Source organism: Gymnoscopelus braueri (assembly GCF_963280865.1).
Source record: "Gymnoscopelus braueri genome assembly, chromosome: 14".
In the NCBI taxonomy this organism is placed as follows: domain Eukaryota; kingdom Metazoa; phylum Chordata; class Actinopteri; order Myctophiformes; family Myctophidae; genus Gymnoscopelus; species Gymnoscopelus braueri.
In genome coordinates this window covers 42490365-42510407 of record NC_137619.1, presented here as the reverse complement: position 1 = coordinate 42510407, position 20043 = coordinate 42490365, and the positions used below count along the sequence as shown (strand labels likewise).

Genomic DNA, 20043 nt, shown 5'->3' with positions numbered 1-20043 from the left:
CTGAGACAACAGACTGAAAAACAATGATGTATAACTGAATGTGCATGAGCGTGCATGCGTGTCTCCGTGTCTGCGTGCCAAGTCTGCCCACCTCAAGTCACCATTTGACCAATCTTGCCCGGACACCAAAATGAGTTTGACACCCCTGGCCTAAACCGTTGTGAGCTTGTAGATCTATTTTCTGCGAATGTTCCCCTCAGAATAGGGATTCTAGGGTTCAAGATCAAGTTTTTACATGTTCATGTAAAAAAGAAGTTCCTATCACACAAAGATTTGGCGGACCCCCTGTTGTAACTCTGAGGATCCCCTATAGGGGTCCCGGACCCCCTGTAGAGTTACATACCTGTAAGGGTCCATTTGGTTCCATTGGCACACTCACCCATTAGTAGGCCTGTCACAATTATTAAATAATCGTCTAATCGCACAGTGTTCTCTCTGCTTGGGGACAAAATGGACGGACGTGGTCTTTCACAGCAAATCCCTCACACTGTATTCTTCCCAGGACTCCGTTGGCCCCCTCGGCCATCGGGAGCTACTGCTTTCCTAATAATCGAGTTAATTACATGGCACATCTGTTTACATTTGGTCTAACCTTATAAACAATTAGAGTGGCCCCCCGGCCATCCTCACTGTTGTTCTCACACACACATACACGTCATTATCACAAACATCCCCCATGGATGACCAGGAAACTGCACTGTTCATATATCCCACACACACACATTAGGTTAATTCACTGAATGAAACCACTAGAGGTTGTTGGGTTTTTTTAACTACTTGAACACTAGCGCGCATCCTGTTCTGGGGGGGGGAACATTGGCCGGAAATAGGTGATCTACAAGTTAACTTGTAGATCTGCTATTTCTATCGAAGAGATTTGGTCTAGAAAAAAACGAGAGCAACCGGGAAGCATCTGTGTCATTTTAGATTTGAGCAAAAAAAATACTTTTATACTTTGGCTATTAAAAAATAGCAGATATACAAGCTCATAGCGCGTCACGTCGTGCCGCTGTACGAGCTTGTAGATCTGCTATTTTTGAAAAATCGTGAACATTTGTGTAAATTCCCCTGGTACGAAATACTTGATACATGAGATGCAGGTCCGTGGCCAAATGCATACCCTAATTTTGGGGGTCCTTGACATGAAAAAGTTTGAGCACCACTGAACTTAAGTTTTTCAGAAAACTGTTAGGATTTAGAAGACATTTTGTAGATTCGGCCTCAGGTTTTAATGGTTTAAGTGGCTTGAACATTTTTCACCGTTCTCCTCGGCAGGTCCACTCGCTTGAGGACAAGATGAGATGTGTCCACAAAAACTCTGTCGTAACTCACCTTGGGAGCTCTTTCAAAGGTAATGTACATTTTTTAAATGACTGCATTCTACATTTTCAGCTCATTTACAGTGATGTTGCTAGGTTTTCAATGTAATGGGTCCCGGGACCCACAGGTGGTCATTCAAATGGGTCCCAGAAACATTTTATGGGTCCCCAATTACACGTCTCCCCCCCCCACTCTATCGTTTTCTTTGATCTCCAATCTCCATATCTTCTATGTGTGTGTGACTGTGTACATTATATCCTAATGCAGTGGATCTCAATCTTTTCAGGCAGCGACCCCCCAAAATAATCATATTTGAACTGGGGACCCCCCACCCTGAGAAGCGCTTGGAATTAGGAGTTGAGGCATTTAATTTTGTTTAACTCAGTTCCACAGATACATAGTCAAAATAGCAGATCTACAAGGTCGTTTTTTTTTTTTTTAATCTACAAGCTCACAACGCCTTGCTTGTAGATCGCCTCTTTCTTATATTATTTCACAATTTTGACCGTATTTATAGTATAGTTTGTTGATTAGTTTGGATGCAGTAATAGTCTTTTTTCTTTTCTTTCTTGAGGTATTAAAAATATCTTAAAAGTCCTTAAATTGTGACTTCACTGTCATCTGGGGACCCCCCCCCCCAAATCATGTGGGGAGCCCCCTGGGGGTCCTGACCCACAGGTTGAGAACCACTGTCCTAATGTACATTCTATTTTGCTACTTGTTGTAGTCACAAACTCAGAATACAGGGTACAAAATACAATATAAAGTTCATAATAATAATATGAAAAAGATAATGTACACTTCATAGGAGCAGAGATAGATAGGAACTAAAGAACAACAACACTTTGTGGAAGAGAATGTAAACGGAGCAGAGATAAGAAAAGTAGATGTTTGCGGCAGTATTTATTGCTCTGGTGTTTTCTTCTTAAAAAGTGGGATTCCCTTCAAATGATTTATGCTTGTGTCGCACCGAAAATAACGATATGAAAACGACGTGTCGCGCGTCAGTGTTTCAGCTCGCGGGTCGGTTTGGTGCGCGGCTCGCGGCTCACTTTGCTGCTGGCGGTTTGGTGTGCGCTCGCGGGTCGCTTTGGTGCGCGGCTCGCGGCTCACTTTGCTGCGCGGATCGCGGCTCGGTTTGGTGCACGGCTCGCGGTTCGGTTTGGTGCGCGGCTTGCGGCTCGCTTTGGGCGCGGCTCGCGGCTCGGTGTGGTGCACGGCTGCGTGGCTTGGTTTGGAGCACGGCTGCGTGGCTAGCGGCTCGCTTTGGTTGTATGCGTCCCGTGGACGCTGTGATGGTTGGTTTAATGCGTCCTTTATTAAAAATGTGCGTCAGAGACGCAGGACGCAGGGCTAGCAGCATCTCTGCATTTAAAATGTAGGCCTTTTACTGCAGACGCTCTTATCCAGAACAACGTACAAAGTGCAAGATGAGAGTAAGCGTGAACCCTAGTCGGCAAACGACAAGGTAAATGGAGTGCAATGAAAAACAATGTAGTCCTACAAAGTAACTAGGGTACCAGGTAAATGGCAAACCTAGCATCTGTCTCAACAACATGCTCTCTAAATAACATTCTTAAAGGGATAGTTCACCCCCAAAATGACTTTTTCTATCGATTACACACCCCATGGAAACTTGAATTTATGTAGATTTTTAGTTTTTGTCGCATTCCTAAGCCAATTATTTGATGATCAACTTTGAGTGTCCTACCGGATACATGAGTGTCCTACCGGATACATTAGCATCTTTCCGCCGGTCATCAAATTATTGGCTTAGGTCTAGGAATTCGACAAAAACAAAAAAGAATCAAGGCTTCATGGGGTGTGTAATAGATAGAAAATAAGTATTTTTTTGGGTGAACCATCCCTTTAACATTTATGGTCAAGCCAAACAAATCTAAATGATAAAACAAATAACCAACACGCATAGTGAGAGTATAACTAGCGTAGTATAACTAGCATCTGTCAAAACATAGGCAGCGAGAGGGGATACAAGGAATGAGGAGTGCTATAGGCTGCTAGGGGCTGACATAGAGTCTGAAGAGGTGACTTTTCAGACTGCGGCGGATAATGGGTAGTGAGTCTGCAGTCCTGACTGAGAGGGGGAGGTCATTTCCACAATTTAATTTCCGTTTCAGGAGAAGAATGATGAACCCATGTAGATGATGCATTATTCATATTGCATTGTGAGTGAATGTAGCACTCTCTCTCTCTCTCTGTCTGTCTCTCTCGCTCGCACGCACGCACGCATGCAGGCGCGCACGCACACACACACACACACACACACACACACACACACACACACACACACACACACACACACACACACACACACACACACACACTCTTATAGGTACATGATGTGTAATTACAGTATCATTAGTAGTAGACACATAATTATTATTCATTGAAGCTATTACTAATTGATTTAACTATCTAAATTTAACAGGACATTATTATGCCAAACATAATTTATATATTTCGTTATGAGTGAATTTTATATTCTCATAATTATGCATGCCTAATGCAGGGTACTTATCATTGTCATCAGGGTAGACAAATATTTTTTTAATTTAAACCGTTACAAATTGCTTTTAGTACTCACAGATTTAAACATTGGTGGAATAATCTTTGGTGTGCGTGTGAGCTATAGTTTGACATTTATGTCCCCTCCAGCCCAGCTGGCCTGCAGGCTATGGGAACACGATGCTCTCTAACGCGATCGCCATCAATCTACCTAGGCTGTGGCGCACGCACTGGTGAACATGGATCAAAAATATGGGACAGGCGATTTCGGAAATACAGGACAGCGTGCAGGGGGGCACTTAGGCGAATCCTAGAGCTACAGACCTTCCCTGCTGGCATAATAAAGAGAATCTGCTGTCAGAAGGCGGCGGGGGGGGCTAGTGAAAAGTCATCCCTGGACTTAATGGCTTTTGCAGATCGAGCTCTTTCGTTTCCCACACCAGACCCCTCAGCGCACGCATTTTTCCCTTCTCTCCTAAATCTTAGTCACCGTTCCCTTTCAAAATGCCCATATCTCACGACTAAGACACGTATACCTCTCTATAGGCGCCTCTGTCTCTTCCCTTAAGTTCTGGTCTCAACCAAAAGTGTGGCCTTTTAAAACCACTTCGTTGTGACTCAATTTAGCCTCTCGTGAGTGCCTCGACCCTTCTTGCTTAATTCCCCCAACTACTATAAAAGCTGTGTCTCCAGGTAGAGAGCTGACTGATGAGAACGGAGTTGATATATACCCCCTCCCCCCTCCTGGATGGGGTGTCAACTCAGCTGGGGGGGGGGTGGGCCAGGGCAACCTGGGGTCAGGGGACAAGAGGCGTGAGGATTTATTGAGCGCCCCCGTTTCTCCACGCCTGGTGATCAAAGCCTTGTTTTGGACTCACACTCTCACCTCTTACCTATCCCCATCCCCTCATCAGTGTGTCTGCTAGACCCACCCACCCAGGGCCATTTGGCATCATCCCAATGACTTTTCCAGAGAGGTCATATTGAGTAGTGTCTTATCTAGTACAGTGGTTCTCACGCCTTTTAGCCACTTGAACCTAGGTCTGTCACAATTACACATTTAAGTTGACGATTAATTGTCACTCAAATAATTGTGATTAACAATTTAATTGTGTGTTTGACCGTTGAACATTGGATCATATGGAGCCTTTTAGGCTTCGTAATACAAAAATGCACAGGACAGATATGACAAATAACAGAAATATACAAAGAAACTATTGACATTTTTAATCATTTTTATTTATGTAAGAATAGCAGAAATAGCTGATCTACAAGCTTACAACACGTGTTGTAAGCTTGTTTTGAAAATGTATTTGAAAATGTGTGAAAATCTTTCAACATGGAAACGATTATGCAAAAATAATTGCGACTATCTCACATAATTGCCTTTAGATGATTATATAATAATTGTGACAAGCCTAACCCCAACGCCCCCTATTCTGTAGGGAACAAAAGAGCTGATCTACAAGCTCACCACATGACGTGTGGTGAACAAAGAGACTTCTTTCTGGAATAGAGATTTGGTGTAGAAGGAAACTTAAGTACAGAGCCAACTCGGGTCCGTTTTAACTAAGTATCGAGGGTTCTAAGATGGCACCATTTCTGCCGACTTGCTCTGTGTCTCAGATGGAGGGGCTGTGGACAGTCCAGAAACCTGCCTACCAATGACATCATCGGTATGCAGGTTTGGTCATTTCAAACTCTTTTTTATTTTTATGCAAGAACACTGTCAACCATTTCAGCATGCTAACATTCTAGTAAGAGGAAGGCTGTAGTTTCTATTGGCTTGGAATCCCCATCGGTGAGGTAGGCGGAGGAGATGGTAGGCAGGTTTCTGAACTGTCCAACAACCCGCCAATGAGACGCAGAGCGATGGAAATTGTGCCATCTCATAATGAGCATGAATGACGACTAATTATATGATATCCACTTTCAACCTTATCAGATAAGGTTGAAAGTGGATGAAGTGCCCCTTTAATTTCAAGGACCCCCAGTTTGATATGCATTATGCCACAGACACCCATTTGATATATGATTTTTACCCCAATCTACACTGTAAAATCCTCTGTTATTTTAACTGAGTGTGTGCAAATGGACCCTTAACATGGGGGATCAAGGGTCCATTTGGTAACTCTCCCCCCTCCTGGAACCCCCTCAAGGACCCCATGTAGAGAACCAGTGATTACAGTAGAACTGTTTTGGCCACTACATTGACAATATGTGATGGGAAGAGTAAAGTGGTAGAATCATTGGCATACGCATGACCAGCGCTGTGCTACTTGCACCATAGTTTTCCATTCATAGTTTATTTTGGGTTAACGGTGTAAAATAGCTGGAGGCAACGCGTTAAAAAGGTTGCTTGTTAGTTCTGTTGGTTCAGTATTCGGGTGCTCATGCTGAGCTGCGCCATTCTTTCCTGTATTTGTGGCTGGCACTTAATTTGAACCCAGGCCTGTTGCTGAAAGTGTTTGGTTGCTAATAGGAACACGATGCTTTTGTAAGATAGCAAGTGCCAGGATTGAGCTGGAACACGAGAGAGCGTTCTGGAAGTTTAGCGGTGCTTTTTTTGGAGAAGAAATGACATGATTTGCGTTCATACACTGAATTTCTTAGATCTCCTTCCTGGTGAAAATTCTCATCCTGTTTTTATTTGGTCGAGGGAGCTGTATAAGCGTGCACTCTGTAAGCGCTATGTTGTGTGTCTACAGTATCTTCCAGTGGTGGAAAAAAGTACTTGCATGTTTTACTTAAGTAAAAGTATCAATACTGCAATGTTGAAATACTCTGTTGCAAGTAAAATTCCGGAATTAAAAATTTACTTGAGTAAAAATACAAATGTATTGGTATCAAAATGTTCTTAAAGTGCCAAAAGTAGAAAGTATTCATTATGCAGATTGTCCCATTTCACACATTTTCAAATGTATACAAATCTTTTGAAAATAGCAGATCTACAAGCTAACAATGCGTCGCATTGTAGAAGTGGAGTAGAAGTAAAAGTACTGAAAATTGCAAAGACTCCAGTAAAGTAAAAACACCTCAACATCGTACTGTATATTTACTTAGTTACGTAACACCACTAGTATTCTTCCCAAAGCATTATAAATGAAGTGTTAAATAATGTGAAAGGACATAGGGGTAGTGACAGAACAGGCTAAGAATGCCTGCCATCCACAAGACATTTTGTAAGACGTGCATTGTTGTGTGTGTGGTCATGCACATTGTGTTGCAGCAACCAGCTCATCATCTAATAACGTTTATTACACACAGTTTAATACCGTGAAATTACTTTGGACTCTTACCACTATTGCAGAATGTCTCATAGCATGAGTGACAGCTTGTGTACACTTTTTGTTTATTTATTATAATAATATATTTATTGAGCACTGTAAAAGCCCACCCACCCCCCTGAGGATAAATAATAATATTAAAGCATAAAATATATAAATAAACTAAAATATACAAGTTTAAAAGCCTATGGATAAGGGAATAGCATCGTTAACACAAGTTCTAACAAGCAATAAGACACATTATAGCAGACTAAGAGGAGACCAAAAGAAATACAATGGTCCACACAAAACACAGTTTAAGTAAAGACATGTGCCCACATCAACACACAAACAAAAAAATACAAACATACACAAACACAATTATGGCAAATGAGGTGATCTAGGCCAGTGGTTCTCAACCTGTGGGTCGGGACACCCAGGGGGGTCCCCACATGATTTTCACGTTGCGAGGCGTTGTGAGCTTGTAGTTTGGCTATTTTCACAATATGTATCTGTGGAACCGAGATTGAATGCCTCAACTCCTACATTCCAAGTGCTTGTCAGGGTGGGCGGTCCCCAGTTCAAATATGATGGTTTTAGGGGTTGCAGGCGTAAAAGGTTGAGAACCACTGATCTTGGCTAGGGTAAAGCTTTCCTGAACAGATGTGTTTTCAGAAGTGACTTAGAAGATGACACAGAATTGTCTTTTTTGATTGCCGAGGGTAGGGCGATGCATAGCCTAGGTGCTTGGACTGCAAAAGCCAAATCACCCTTTGTGACTAAACATAAGATACTGAGTAAACATGATAACATTCTGAACTAGAAAAAATGCTCCTCGGAGCACAGGTCTCCGCCAGGTCAGGTAGGTTATTGTGGCCTCCTGGTGGCGCTATAATAGGCCAATGTGAAAAGGGTGACATTTGCTCCTCAACATAGTGTGAATGTGCGTGCAGTTTGACCGCAATCGGACACTGCGTTCATGATTTGCGGCATTTTGTTCAAAACAAGCCACAACTGCAAACTTTAGATGTCAATCAGGATGGAATATGAAAAATCAAACACATCCGTCTTGATCACATGACTATAGAGATCATGTGTACCGATTTGCGTGAAATTTGGATAAAATCGGAAGGAGTAATATATATATATTTTTTAAATATAAGTCGGCCTCCTGGTGGCGCTATAAAAGGCAGATGTGAAAAATGCAGGGCAAAGGTTTTTCCTTGACCTCTAGGGAGTGCGCTTACAAAGTTTTACACAGATCGGTGCAGTTATAGGTAAAAACACGAATCGGCCTGTTATAGTGCCACCATGAGGCTGATTAGAACATTTTCAAGTGGCATTTCTTCCTCGGCATAGTGGAAATATGCGTGCAAAATTTCAAGGAAATTGCATGCTGTGTTTATGATTTGAGGCATTTTGTTCAAAACGGAGCACTCCTACAAACTTTGGAAGCCATTTTTAGCCAATTAGGATGGAATATGAAAAATCTGAAAAACCTGTTTTGTTTAATGACTATAGAGATACTGTGTACTGATTTGCGGGATTTTGGGACAAAATCTGTAGGAGTACTGTCAAAAAATATGTTTTTCACAAATCGGCCTCCTGGTGGCGCTAAAAAAGGCCCATGTGAAAAATGTGGGGCAAAGGTTCTGCTGTGGCATCCAGGGAGTGTGTATGCACAGTTTCATTGCGAGCAAGCCAACGGTGCCGGAGATTAGCTGTCCACAGACAATAAACATAACATACTTAATAAATAAATATACAGTACACACAAACTAACAAAAAAATCATTTATACATGAATCAAAGTTGGAATATCTATTTACAAGTACAACATTTTGTACTTGTAAAAGAAAAAAACTTATATAGAGATATTTATGAATAAATAAAATAAATAAAGTAAAAATGTTTTAACTGTACTGTACAGTAAAGTACAGCTTTCTGAAAAAGCTGAGTCATTATTTTCTTTGACATCTTGATGCTATACATCATTCACATTGGCACGCCGGCATTCCTGTACATAGATTCACTTTATTTTTGTTTATTTTTGTCTTTAAGACCCTGGATACCACTATACCGATGCTCTATCAGAACCCACCGAGTTCGAGTACCTGAGGAAAGTGTTGTTTGAATACATGATGGGAAGGGAAACGAAGGTAAGTTGTTTTTGTACACGGTTGTACAAATTAAAACCCACATTTTGAAATCCTGACAGTACTAAACAGTATTTGACAAATTATGTGTGTATCCAAACATTTTAGCTGATTGGGGAGAGTATGCGGAAATAAAGTCATTAACCACTTAAGTCTGATTTATACTTTGTCATATGACGGTGCTGTGCGGTGCTGTCCGATCTACAAGCTCACGACGCGTAGCGATGTGTTGTGAGCTTGTAGATCAGCTATTTTTGCTACTTTTGTGTGACACTATAGTATGACAAATTAGGACATTAATTTACAACGAGAACAAAAAACAGAAAAAGTAGAAACATGGAGCTTTCGGCCCGACAGTAACAATATAATACTAGACTTTTTAATGCGACTTTTTGGCCTAGAATGACATGCCCAAAATAGGGACGCCAGGGTTAAAGTGTTTAATTGGCCAACTTGTCTGCCACGTGAAACTTGAACCCATTTTTAGAATGTCATGAAAAGAAGTTGTGCCTGGTCCATCTCGCAGCACCCAATTAATGGTGTTGACTGTAATTAACAGGGCTATCGACATGGTCCTAAAGCCAGCAGGACTTCCCCCTGGTCCCCAGCAAACTGTTGAGTCTTTATGGTATCATAGCAAGGCCTCCCTGGGCGGGAGGAAGTCCTCCCGGCAGCCCACCAGCACATACATTTTACATGACGCAGACTTGCCATTTTTATAAGACTTGACCGGCCTTGTTTAGCGTTAGTCGAGCGGTTAGGTTCCCCTAAACAGCAGCCCTGTTTCTGATTAGCCCTGTATTTATGGGGAAACGCACGCAGCCTGGCAGATGGGCCTGGAGTTGATTATGGAAGATAATGGGGTTTTTTGTCTTGTTGTTGGGTTTTAATTGTCTCCCAACGCGCTTGATTTGATTGGGTGATGGCGAGAAGGGCAGGGGTTCACAGATCATCTGTGCCTTATTAGGAGCTGAATATTGAAAAGCCGAACAAGCAGCACCGGTTAGCCACTTAAGCCCTATTTTATACTTCATCGTAAGATGGTGTTGTATAGCTAAAATAGTCGATCTACAGTGAGACACGATATGAGCTTGAAGGTTTTGTAATTGCTTTAAAAAAAAAGCTTATTATGACATGCCCAAAATAGAGATGACAAGATGAAAGTGTTTGAAAATCGTCAGAGCTTTATCCTTATTTAGAACATTAGGAGCTCATGTGTTTTGTTTCTGAACTCTCCCACAGACAATGGCCAAAGTCATAACTTCCATGCTCAAGTTCCCACCAGACCAAGCACAGAAGGTTCTGGACAAAGAGGACACAAAGGCAGCTGTAAGCATCTCTTTTGCTCATGGGTAGACAGACATCCAGTAGCTCATACAACAAACTCCTCTTTAAGTTTGCCAAATTCTCACGCTCTTTATATATTTATTTTTCTATTTCTATCGCAATAAGTAAATGTAATGAAAGTAGCTGTTTTTTTATTTTAGCTCTCATTTCAACAGTACCCATATACCTGTCTAGGAAGGATAGGGAAGTAACAATTATATGACATGAAAAAAGTTAATCTCCGGTTTGAATGCTCCACAAATGTTACAGGATATGAAAGTCATTTAGCAGCAGTGGTGGAAAGTAACTAAGTACATTTACTTAAGTGCTGTACTTAAGTACAATTTTGAGGCATTTGTACTTTACTGGAGTATTTCCAATTTCCAATACTTTTACTTCTGCTCCACTACATCTCAGAGGCAAATATTGTACTTTTACTCCACTACAATTGTATGACAACTTTAGTTACTTTTCAGATATAAATTATGATATTATGAAACATACATTAACTACTTCAGGCCTATTTTTTTACATGGGCTATTTGAAAATAGCCGATCTGCATAGTCGATCTGCTATTTATACATAGTCGATCTGCTATTTTCAAACATTCTAGTACTTTTACTTTTGGTACTTGAAGTATATGTTGATGCCAATACTTTTGTACTTTTACTCAAGTAGTCTTTGGAACACAGGCCTTTTACTTGTAACAGAGTATTTCTACATGGCGGTATTGCTACTTTTTACTTAAGTAAAATATCTGAGTACTTCTTCCACCACTGTTTAGCTGGTATTGTAAAACACTGTCACAGTAGCAGTGTTAATTTTGACAGCAAATTTTTATTTAGTCTTTTGAATAACACACCATTTAGTTTTAGTCTTCTGAAAATTGTTAGTCTTAGTCTAGTCTAGTCGACTAAATATCAAAACCTTAAAGGAGAGATCCGGACATTTTAAGTGTTATCTTTGATGTGTCGCTAATCACTCACCATCATTGAAAGGGACGTTGAGTTATTCCAGATAGTCCCCTGTCGTACAGTCTGTCGACCCCCTCCGTTGGCATAATGGGAGCCTGTGTAAGAGTGAAAATCGTCTATTATAAGCGATACAAAGTTTGTTTTTTCTCTACTACTGCTCATCGTGGACTCTCATGATACTCAAACTTGCACTGAATGTCGCGAGCGAGCTTCCGTTTGTGCAGAACTTGATGACGCTGGTTGCTTGTTTCTTCCACAGAACCTGGCGTCTGTGGAAGAAATAAGCAACCAGCATCATGTCGTTCTGCACGAACGATAGCTCGCTCGCAACATTCAGTGCACGTTTGAGTATCATGACACTCCACGATGAGCAGTAGTAGAGAAAAAACTAACTTTGTATCGGTTATAATAGACGATTTTCACTCTTACACGGGCTCCCATTATGCCAACGGAGGGGGTCGACAGACTGGACGACACGGGACTCTCTGAAATAACTCAACGTCCCTTTCAATGATGGTGAGTGATTAGCGACACATCAAAGATAACACTTAAAATGTCCGGATCTCTCCTTTAAGTCTTTTAGTCTTAGTCGACAAAATTAACACTGCACAGTAGTAGTGTGTCAGTCTGAACTAAGAACCCTTTATCTCTCCTCTTTTATCCACAGCCCTGGTTACGATGAGTGTTTGAATGGGCCGGCACTACTTTGGGATAGGAATACATTGCTGCTTGAAGGGCTAGACTGCCATGGACTTGATCAAGCCCTTCTCCTGTCTGCATTTCTTTTCATTTGCGTGTGTGTGTGTGTGTGTGTGCAGTCTTGTGTTCGGTTGTGTGTGTGGAGGTGCTGGGTGTGTGTGTGTTTTGTGTGTGCTATTGTTAAAGGAGCACTTCGCCAAGTTTTCACCCAGAATTTTAACTACAGTATTGCCGACAGTGATAATGTGAAAAACACCTGTGGCCATGTGTTAGGTATTGTGCAGAATCCCCTCTGAATAGATACACACACACATACAGTATTTGTCTGTTTCTCCATGACGTTTTTTCCGGAGATTTATGAAGAACTACGTACACCTGCTTCTCATTATATATCATAGCGTGAAGGTGAGATCAGTGTGGGATATTGTGCACACGTGAAAGATGCTAGCGTCCACTCCCATATTTACTACCCAGGTTAGAAAAAATCCCATAAGTAACCCCATTTAGCCATAGTCTAATAACAGTGTTACCTCCATATCATTTTTTAGCTATCAATAAGTTACTGTGTGTGTGGAGTTTGCGAATGAATCAGCACAAATCACAACAATGTGGTGTTCGGTGGGGAATCTGCACTAAACGGACAGCTGCCTGTTTGCATATCCTAGTGTGGTGACGGTCTATAGTACACCTCATTTGGACAAATGGAAATAGTAATCTTATAGACAGGATTCCCACGGTCATGAAATTCCTGGAAATATTTTGAAATTGGAAAAAAAACTACTTCCAGGCCTGTAAAAGGTTTGGAATTACTCAAATGTTTTGGAAAATGTTAGGATATAATATAAACAATATACTATATTATTTTTGTCTAACATTATGTGAAACTTTTAACATGGTAACATGTGAGAGCGGCCTAATTTATACAGGACGTCACATGACGAAAATAATCTACAAGCTAACAACACGTTGGACAGTGATACGTTGTGAGCTTGTAGATCCGTTCTTTTTGTCACGTGATACCTTCGCTCAACTCTTATCATTGCACCGTATGGTTGCTTTAGGCCTGGAAATTAGGTAAAATACTTGGGAAAGTTATGGAAAAGTTTCGAAAATTCCTTGTTAAAAATGTGTGGGAACCCTGTAAAGATACTTAACCAATAACAACAAGAACAATGTTGGTGTAACTAAGAGATTAATCTACGTTTTGTGGGGGGGGGCACCTGGCCCCTACTTACACTTTAACAGGCATTTCAGGGGTTCATGGCCAAAGGTGCTTCTGTTACTGCTGTAACTACAGGTTAATGTAACTTGTATTTCTAGTCTCTGCCCCCTCTCTACCAATGCCAGCCAGACTCTCACACACGCAGTGCTTATAGGCCTGTCACGATTACACATTTAAGTTGACGATTAATTGTCACTCAAATGATTGCAATTAATGATTTAATTGTGTGTTTGGCCATTGAACATTGGGACATATGAAGCCTTTTAGGTTTCGTAATAAAAAATTGCACATGAGGCAGATATGACAAATAACTGAAATATACAAAGACATTATTTTACATATTTAATCATGTTTATTCATGTAAAAATAGCAGATCTACAAGCTTACAATGCGTCACAAAGGGACACATTGTAAGCTTGTAGATCATTTCTGCTATTTTCAATATTTAAAAATGTGTGAAAATCTTTCAACATGGAAACGATTATGCAAAAATAATTGCGATTAGACGATGATGTAATGATTGTGACAGGCCTAAGTGCTTACTGGTGCAGCCCGATTGTCCCGGTTTCAAGCTCGGTGTCCCGAGAATCACCAGATATATCTGTAAAACACTAGCATTTCCCACCAGTTTTCAACATTCACTACCATATTGTCCCGGGGTTTACACCACAATTTAAATTGTGCTTGTTTTGAGTGCTTACATAGACATTTATCATGTTCTGTTGAAAGGTGCAATCACTGGGTGTGCCCAGCACAAAAATAATTGTCGCCCATTCTGATGAAAACACCGGGCGAAATTTCTAAAAAAAGTAATAAAAGCGAGTTGCATTGCGACGCGTTGTGAGCTTGTAGATCTGCTATTTTTGCTATTTTTTTAAATGTGTTTAAGGGTCCCGGTTTGGGTGTTTGAAAATATGGTCACCCTACTGTAGACAGTCAAGATTTTATTGCTTCAGTTGATCAGTGGTTTTCAAACTTTTTTTAATTTCAAGAACTCTTGAGTGTACAAACGGAACTGGTTCCATTTTTACACTCTCAGAGTTACAGACCAGTAAGGGTCCATTTAAAACCACTGGACTACATTGATTGACCATCAATAATGATTACACATGACAAGAAAGTGGCGAAATTCTCCTTTAAATGTTTGTGATCTCTGTATGGTATGTACTGTATGATAGTTTATGGTGTAAAAGGGGAAATTAGAGAATAAGCCAGAAAAAAATACACATTATTTTTAAGACTCTAGTTTTACTTTTGAGATATTACGATTGTTAATTTATACATTTATGTTTTAGTCCAGGATAGGCGGTTTCCTTTTTATTTTTGTCTATTATTAAAGAATGGCTCGTGCAATAAATTATATCCTGTATTGATGCTGATGGTCAGTTGATTTTGTGTTCCGTCTGCATCACTTCCACTGTAACTGTGTTAAATGACCCTTTAACTGTGCACTCTTTAACTGTGCACTCGCACCGTGTTAAGATACCTGCTTCTAGGACCTTGTTTGTGTAACACAGCTTTTATACTTTATATTTTGTGGACACTGACAGGTAGATAACCCCTGAGAAAAAAAATAAAAACAATGTAAATTGTACTATGAAAATTGAATTGTATAATAGGGCACAATATGACTGTTGCTACACATTTTCAGATGAACTAATTAAATCATATTTACAACTATTTGCGATACACCTTTTTTGTCACTCTTTTTGCTGTTGGTTGTGTCTCCTGCACCGAGTTATCTGAACTGAATATCTTATCTTGTATCTTGTGAATATCTTATCTTGTAATTATTTGTATCTATGTTGTTGACCTTTTTGAAGAATATACCTTTTTAATAATTTTGTAAAAACAGGTTTGCCATCATCCCACAATGAGAACTCTTAACAGTCACGTGGTTCTCATTGTGGTCCGGAGAACCCCCTGTGGCATTGTTTCTCAAAGCTTTTAGTGTCAAGACCCCCACCTGAAAAGGCCGGCGGTACGAAGTGAAGTGAGTGCTGTGAGCTTGTATGTCTGCTATTTTTGAATAGCCAATGTATACATTGATAAGTTGTTAAAATGATTGTGATGCTGTGATGCATTAACTAATTTAGCTGGGGACCCCCTGGAACCCCCCCCCCCACACACACACACACACACACTTTGAGAACGACTGTCCTGGGACACTTGAGGGGGCTCCCCAGCTAAATCATTGATAGTTAATCTTCATTATCAGTAAATCCAAGTAGAGAACATACAAGAATGGCTATTTTGACCAGAGTTTCACTGTTACCTCTATAGCCTGCCTATACAGTCAGTAGGCCATATAAGGGGGGATGCCACCCCCTTTGCATTAGCAAAATGACCAAAATGCATCCCCCTTGTAAATCTACCCTCCCCAGCCCCCGTCAACCAAAATTCTTAAGCCCCCCCCCTTATCAACAACAAACCATCCCCCCTGTTGAAGATGAACAGATCACTTACTGTCTTGCCTTAAGTACATAAACAGTTAAGGAATTCTGGACCAAATGACAGACCATATCAGACTTACAGTAGATTGTGGGCCTTGGTGTAATGCTTATCAAATTGGGGTCCTTGACATCAAAGGGGTTGAACCACTGATATCAAACAGGATCAAGGATGACGTTGGACCCCAACATATTTTACAGCAGCTTAGGTTCTCTTTAACGACAGTACACAAATATTTTATCTTTTTATGATTTGAATTAAAGCTTTATTTATATGGAGTAACTAACTGTAGCTTGCTGAAAATAACTTATTATGTGGGGGATTGGCGGTTCTGGAAACAGTGGTAAACGTCTGTGGAGATAGAACGCAAGAATTTAAAGTGGACTGACTAATCAAATGGCAGGTGTACTTTGCTCGATTTGCTAGAAGGCTCTGGATTTGCTTAATCAAGTTTAGGCGGGGGTTGCCATGGCAATCAATTGGCTCACTGGGCCACGGCCAGAGCCTTTTCTGGCGGTTCTGGACTCCCTCAGGTCGCCTGCGACGTGTGTGGTGAATTTGAAGTCGGGCGGTTGAACGGTTGTCGAGATACGTGGATTACAGACGAATTTACATACTGAGAGAGAGATTCGGTGCATTTATTGTAAGATAGAAGCTGAAAACGTGTGTCATTTGGGGTCCTTTGTACTCAATTCATTGAAACACTAATGACAGACACTACTATGCAAAACAAACAGTTTGAAAACTAAAACTAAAACAGTAAACAGTTCGAGGTGGGGGGGGGCGCTTATTTTATAGGGAGTAACTGTAGCTTGCTGAAAATAACTTCATGTTTTGTTCACAACTTAACAAGCTGAAAACAGTGCGCCAGAAGGGCAAAAGTTTGAGAACCACTGCTTTACAACAGTGGTTCTCAAAGTGGGGTCCGGGGACCCCTCAAGGGACCCTCAGGTCCCTTGAGGGGTCTGTAACAGGTCTGTAACTCTGACAGCGTACATTTGGTTCCATTTGTACGCTGTCAGAGTTATGGGGGTCCTTGAAATTGAAAGGTTTGAGAACCACTGCCCTACAAAGATAACAAATCAGTGCGTAAACAGTGCGTCAGAAGAGCCGCTAGATGGCGGTGGTCCACACACAAACTCCATGGTTGAAACGTGACGCTTCATAGGTTTTTCTACCCATTCACGTCCCTCCATCGTGACCGCATTGATCAGCCAAGACGCTCTGCTCCCAGAGAGACAACTTTAGTCCCATTGGCACATAGCATGGAGAGGAGCTGACGCACCGTTATTTAACCCAGAGACCCGTTATCAAGCCTCTCTCTACGCACGTTATTATAGATATAATAACTACTACTACAAAAGAGAAGAGACTTTCACAACTTGTTGGGACGGTGTTTTTTGGAACTTTTTTTTTCTTTCTTCCTTTTTTGTTTTGTTTTAAAGAAACCCACTGAAAACTGATAGATTTTTGATTTGATTTTGTATTGGATACTTTTTTTGCAACTTGATGCTTTAAAGGGAGGATGGCTCTGTTTGGACGACATGTGGGAATACAGGACGTGTTTTATGTGCTTATTATCTGCGTTTCTTTAGCTTATTCTTATAATATCGACCTAGAACATCCTTTAGTGTTCCGTGGACCAAACAATAGTTTCTTTGGGTATTCCGTCCTGGAGCATTATCATGATAACACACGCTGGTAAGTAAGTCTATGCTGTTAGTTGTGTGATATTATTATTATGTGTGCTCACTGCTGAGAGTTACAGTTGCTCTTTAACACAGACTGTTCAACGTGCTTAGTTTCTCATAATGTTACAGCCTAAAGGGTTTTCAATTATTGTTTTTTTTAATAACATTTCTATCATTATTATGTTATTATTTATCATTGTTATGCTTTTTTTAAAATCTCATATGTTAATAGCCTAAAAAGTTTATAACATGTTTTCAATTATTATTATTGTTTTTGCAAGTAGATACATGAATGTGAACTCATGCAGTAACTTTAAGACAGTTTTGCAATGTTTATTTGTTTACTAAAAGCCTTGTCACACATCACTCACAGATCACTGCAGCAGAGCAAAGCTGTCATTCTCACCATTAGTACTGAATGACACTGACATTCCTTTTCAGGGGCAGTAGTACTAGGCCAGTGGGGGTCCATCCATGGACCCCTCCCCTTGAGGGGGGTTATCCAAATGGACCCTTACCGGTCTGTACCTCTGAGAGCGTGCAAGTGGAACCAAATGGACCCCTTAGGGGTCCATTTGGTTCCACTTGCACACTGTCAGAGCCAGAGGTGATGGGGGTCCGTGGGAATAAAAACAGTTCTAGAAACACTGCCACGGCTGGGTGACAGTCAGTCGGTCATGCTCTGCCTCCTCTCTCTGTTTACAGGGTCCTGGTAGGGGCTCCCAGGGCCAACTCCACTTACAGTAGCTCCGTGCGCAGTCCTGGAGCTGTGTACAAGTGTCGAGTTCACAGCAACCCCGAGCGACGCTGTACAGAAATGGACCTGGGGAGAGGTCAGTATAGCCTCAATGGGACCCGAGGTCCACTCTATATGGTGGTGACACACTACTATTCTACTATTACTTCTACTACTACTACTATCTTTCCCACCTCTTCAGGAAACACTACCCTGACCCTTCCTCTTAGCCTCGCCTACTTGTCGTCAATTACTTGTACGAGCTCTTATTTTATTGGATCTTGTTTATTCAATACACTTATTTGTTTTAGCTCTTGCTCATTTGATTTTCCTATTTTGTCTCATCTGTTTAGGAAAGTAGGTGATATATTTCACTTTTACCTTAGCTCTAGGTATGCTCTTAGTTGCTGGTTTTAGAAGAGAATGCACTTAAGACTTCTGGTGATTTAGTAGTTTTCTTGCCTACTTATGTTGAATGCACTTATTGTAAGTCGCTTTGGATAAAAGTGTCTGCTAAATGACTGTAATGTTGTTGTTGTACTACTACTACTACTACTACGACCACCACCAGGCAGCTGCACATGCATTTCAAAACAAACAGACTCTAGCCTAGAACTGCTCTGCACTGGTTTCAATGGTACATTATGGCTATTGTACATCTGTGGTTCTCAAAGTGGGGTCCCTTGAGGTGTTGTTAGCTTGTAGATCTGCTATTTTCAAAAGATTGTGGATTTAAAAATATATATATTTTGAATATTTTTTAAACGTTTTAAACAACACAAATTATGTATGGGGTCCATGGCACAATATATTTTCAGGTGTCAGGGGTCTGCAGCCAAATACATATGAATTTGGGGGAAAGTTTGAGAACCAGTGCTGCGTATCATATCATTCCATTGACCACCCTATACATAAGCCCTATATCCTTAGTTGACCCCTAGGGTCCCCCAGGGCTCTATACTGTACTAGGTTTGCTCCTTTTTCTTTTACCTCAACACGAGGTCTCTGCGCTGAAAGTAGTCGATCTACAAGCTCACAGCCCGCTGGGTTTGCGACACGTTGTGAGCATGTTGATCGGCTATTTTCTCTCAGAATGCTTGCCCCCAGAAGAGACGCTAGGGTTCGTGTGGTTAAACTCCAGTCAGTGGACACAAAGGCCGGCCAGTGTATAGAATGTATCCTATAGCCTAGTGGTCCGGCACAAACCCCTCTAGCATCTGTTTTGTTTTATCTAAAGAATACACACTTCTATCCGTCTTAAATGTGACAGTTGTGCTTTTGTTTTCGAACAAGCTGTATGGCAGACATTCAAATAGAAGAAGGTTCTGTGTGCAAAAAGTCCAGAAATATTTTGATAAAATGTGATTAATGCCTCGGCTAATATTTTCCGAGAGCTTGAGCCAAAAAAACTGTTGAGTTGTAGAGCTCACCCCTGGCTCTTTTCTTGTGGTCAACAGAGGGAGCTTTGAGTGGGTTCAATGTTAACCTCCACTCCACTCTGTCAATGTGTCACCAAGGAAGGAAAACAGACGTTATCTATGAGTTCAGAGCTGACCTGGAGTCTGTTTGCCTGAGCTCCACTCAGTGAATTATACGGCTCAGGAGGGGCTCAACCCTTATAGGTTCATGACACGTTTGAAGAATAACAGTAGTTCACACTGCATACAGTTCTTCTGA

The 20043-nt window shown here is 41.0% G+C and overlaps 2 protein-coding genes across 7 annotated transcripts in view; both read left to right on the top strand.

The window, feature by feature from the left end:
• The window catches only part of golga4 (golgin A4), a 49325-nt gene extending 34463 nt beyond the window's left edge, over positions 1–14862 (top strand). For all 6 annotated transcript variants that reach the window (XM_080449966.1, XM_080449967.1, XM_080449965.1 and 3 more), the window contains 4 exons: positions 1276–1351; positions 9173–9270; positions 10510–10596; positions 12235–14862. In XM_080449966.1, coding sequence (XP_080306092.1) covers positions 1276–1351; positions 9173–9270; positions 10510–10596; positions 12235–12249 — 276 coding nt within the window. In that variant the 3' untranslated portion in view covers positions 12250–14862. The remainder of the gene's footprint in view (positions 1–1275; positions 1352–9172; positions 9271–10509; positions 10597–12234) is intronic.
• Positions 14863–17215: 2353 nt separating this feature from the next.
• itga9 (integrin, alpha 9) overlaps positions 17216–20043 on the top strand; it is a 123291-nt gene continuing 120463 nt past the window's right edge. Inside the window, 2 exon segments of the mRNA XM_080449048.1 lie at positions 17216–17640; positions 18336–18463. Coding sequence (XP_080305174.1) covers positions 17465–17640; positions 18336–18463 — 304 coding nt within the window. The 5' untranslated portion in view covers positions 17216–17464.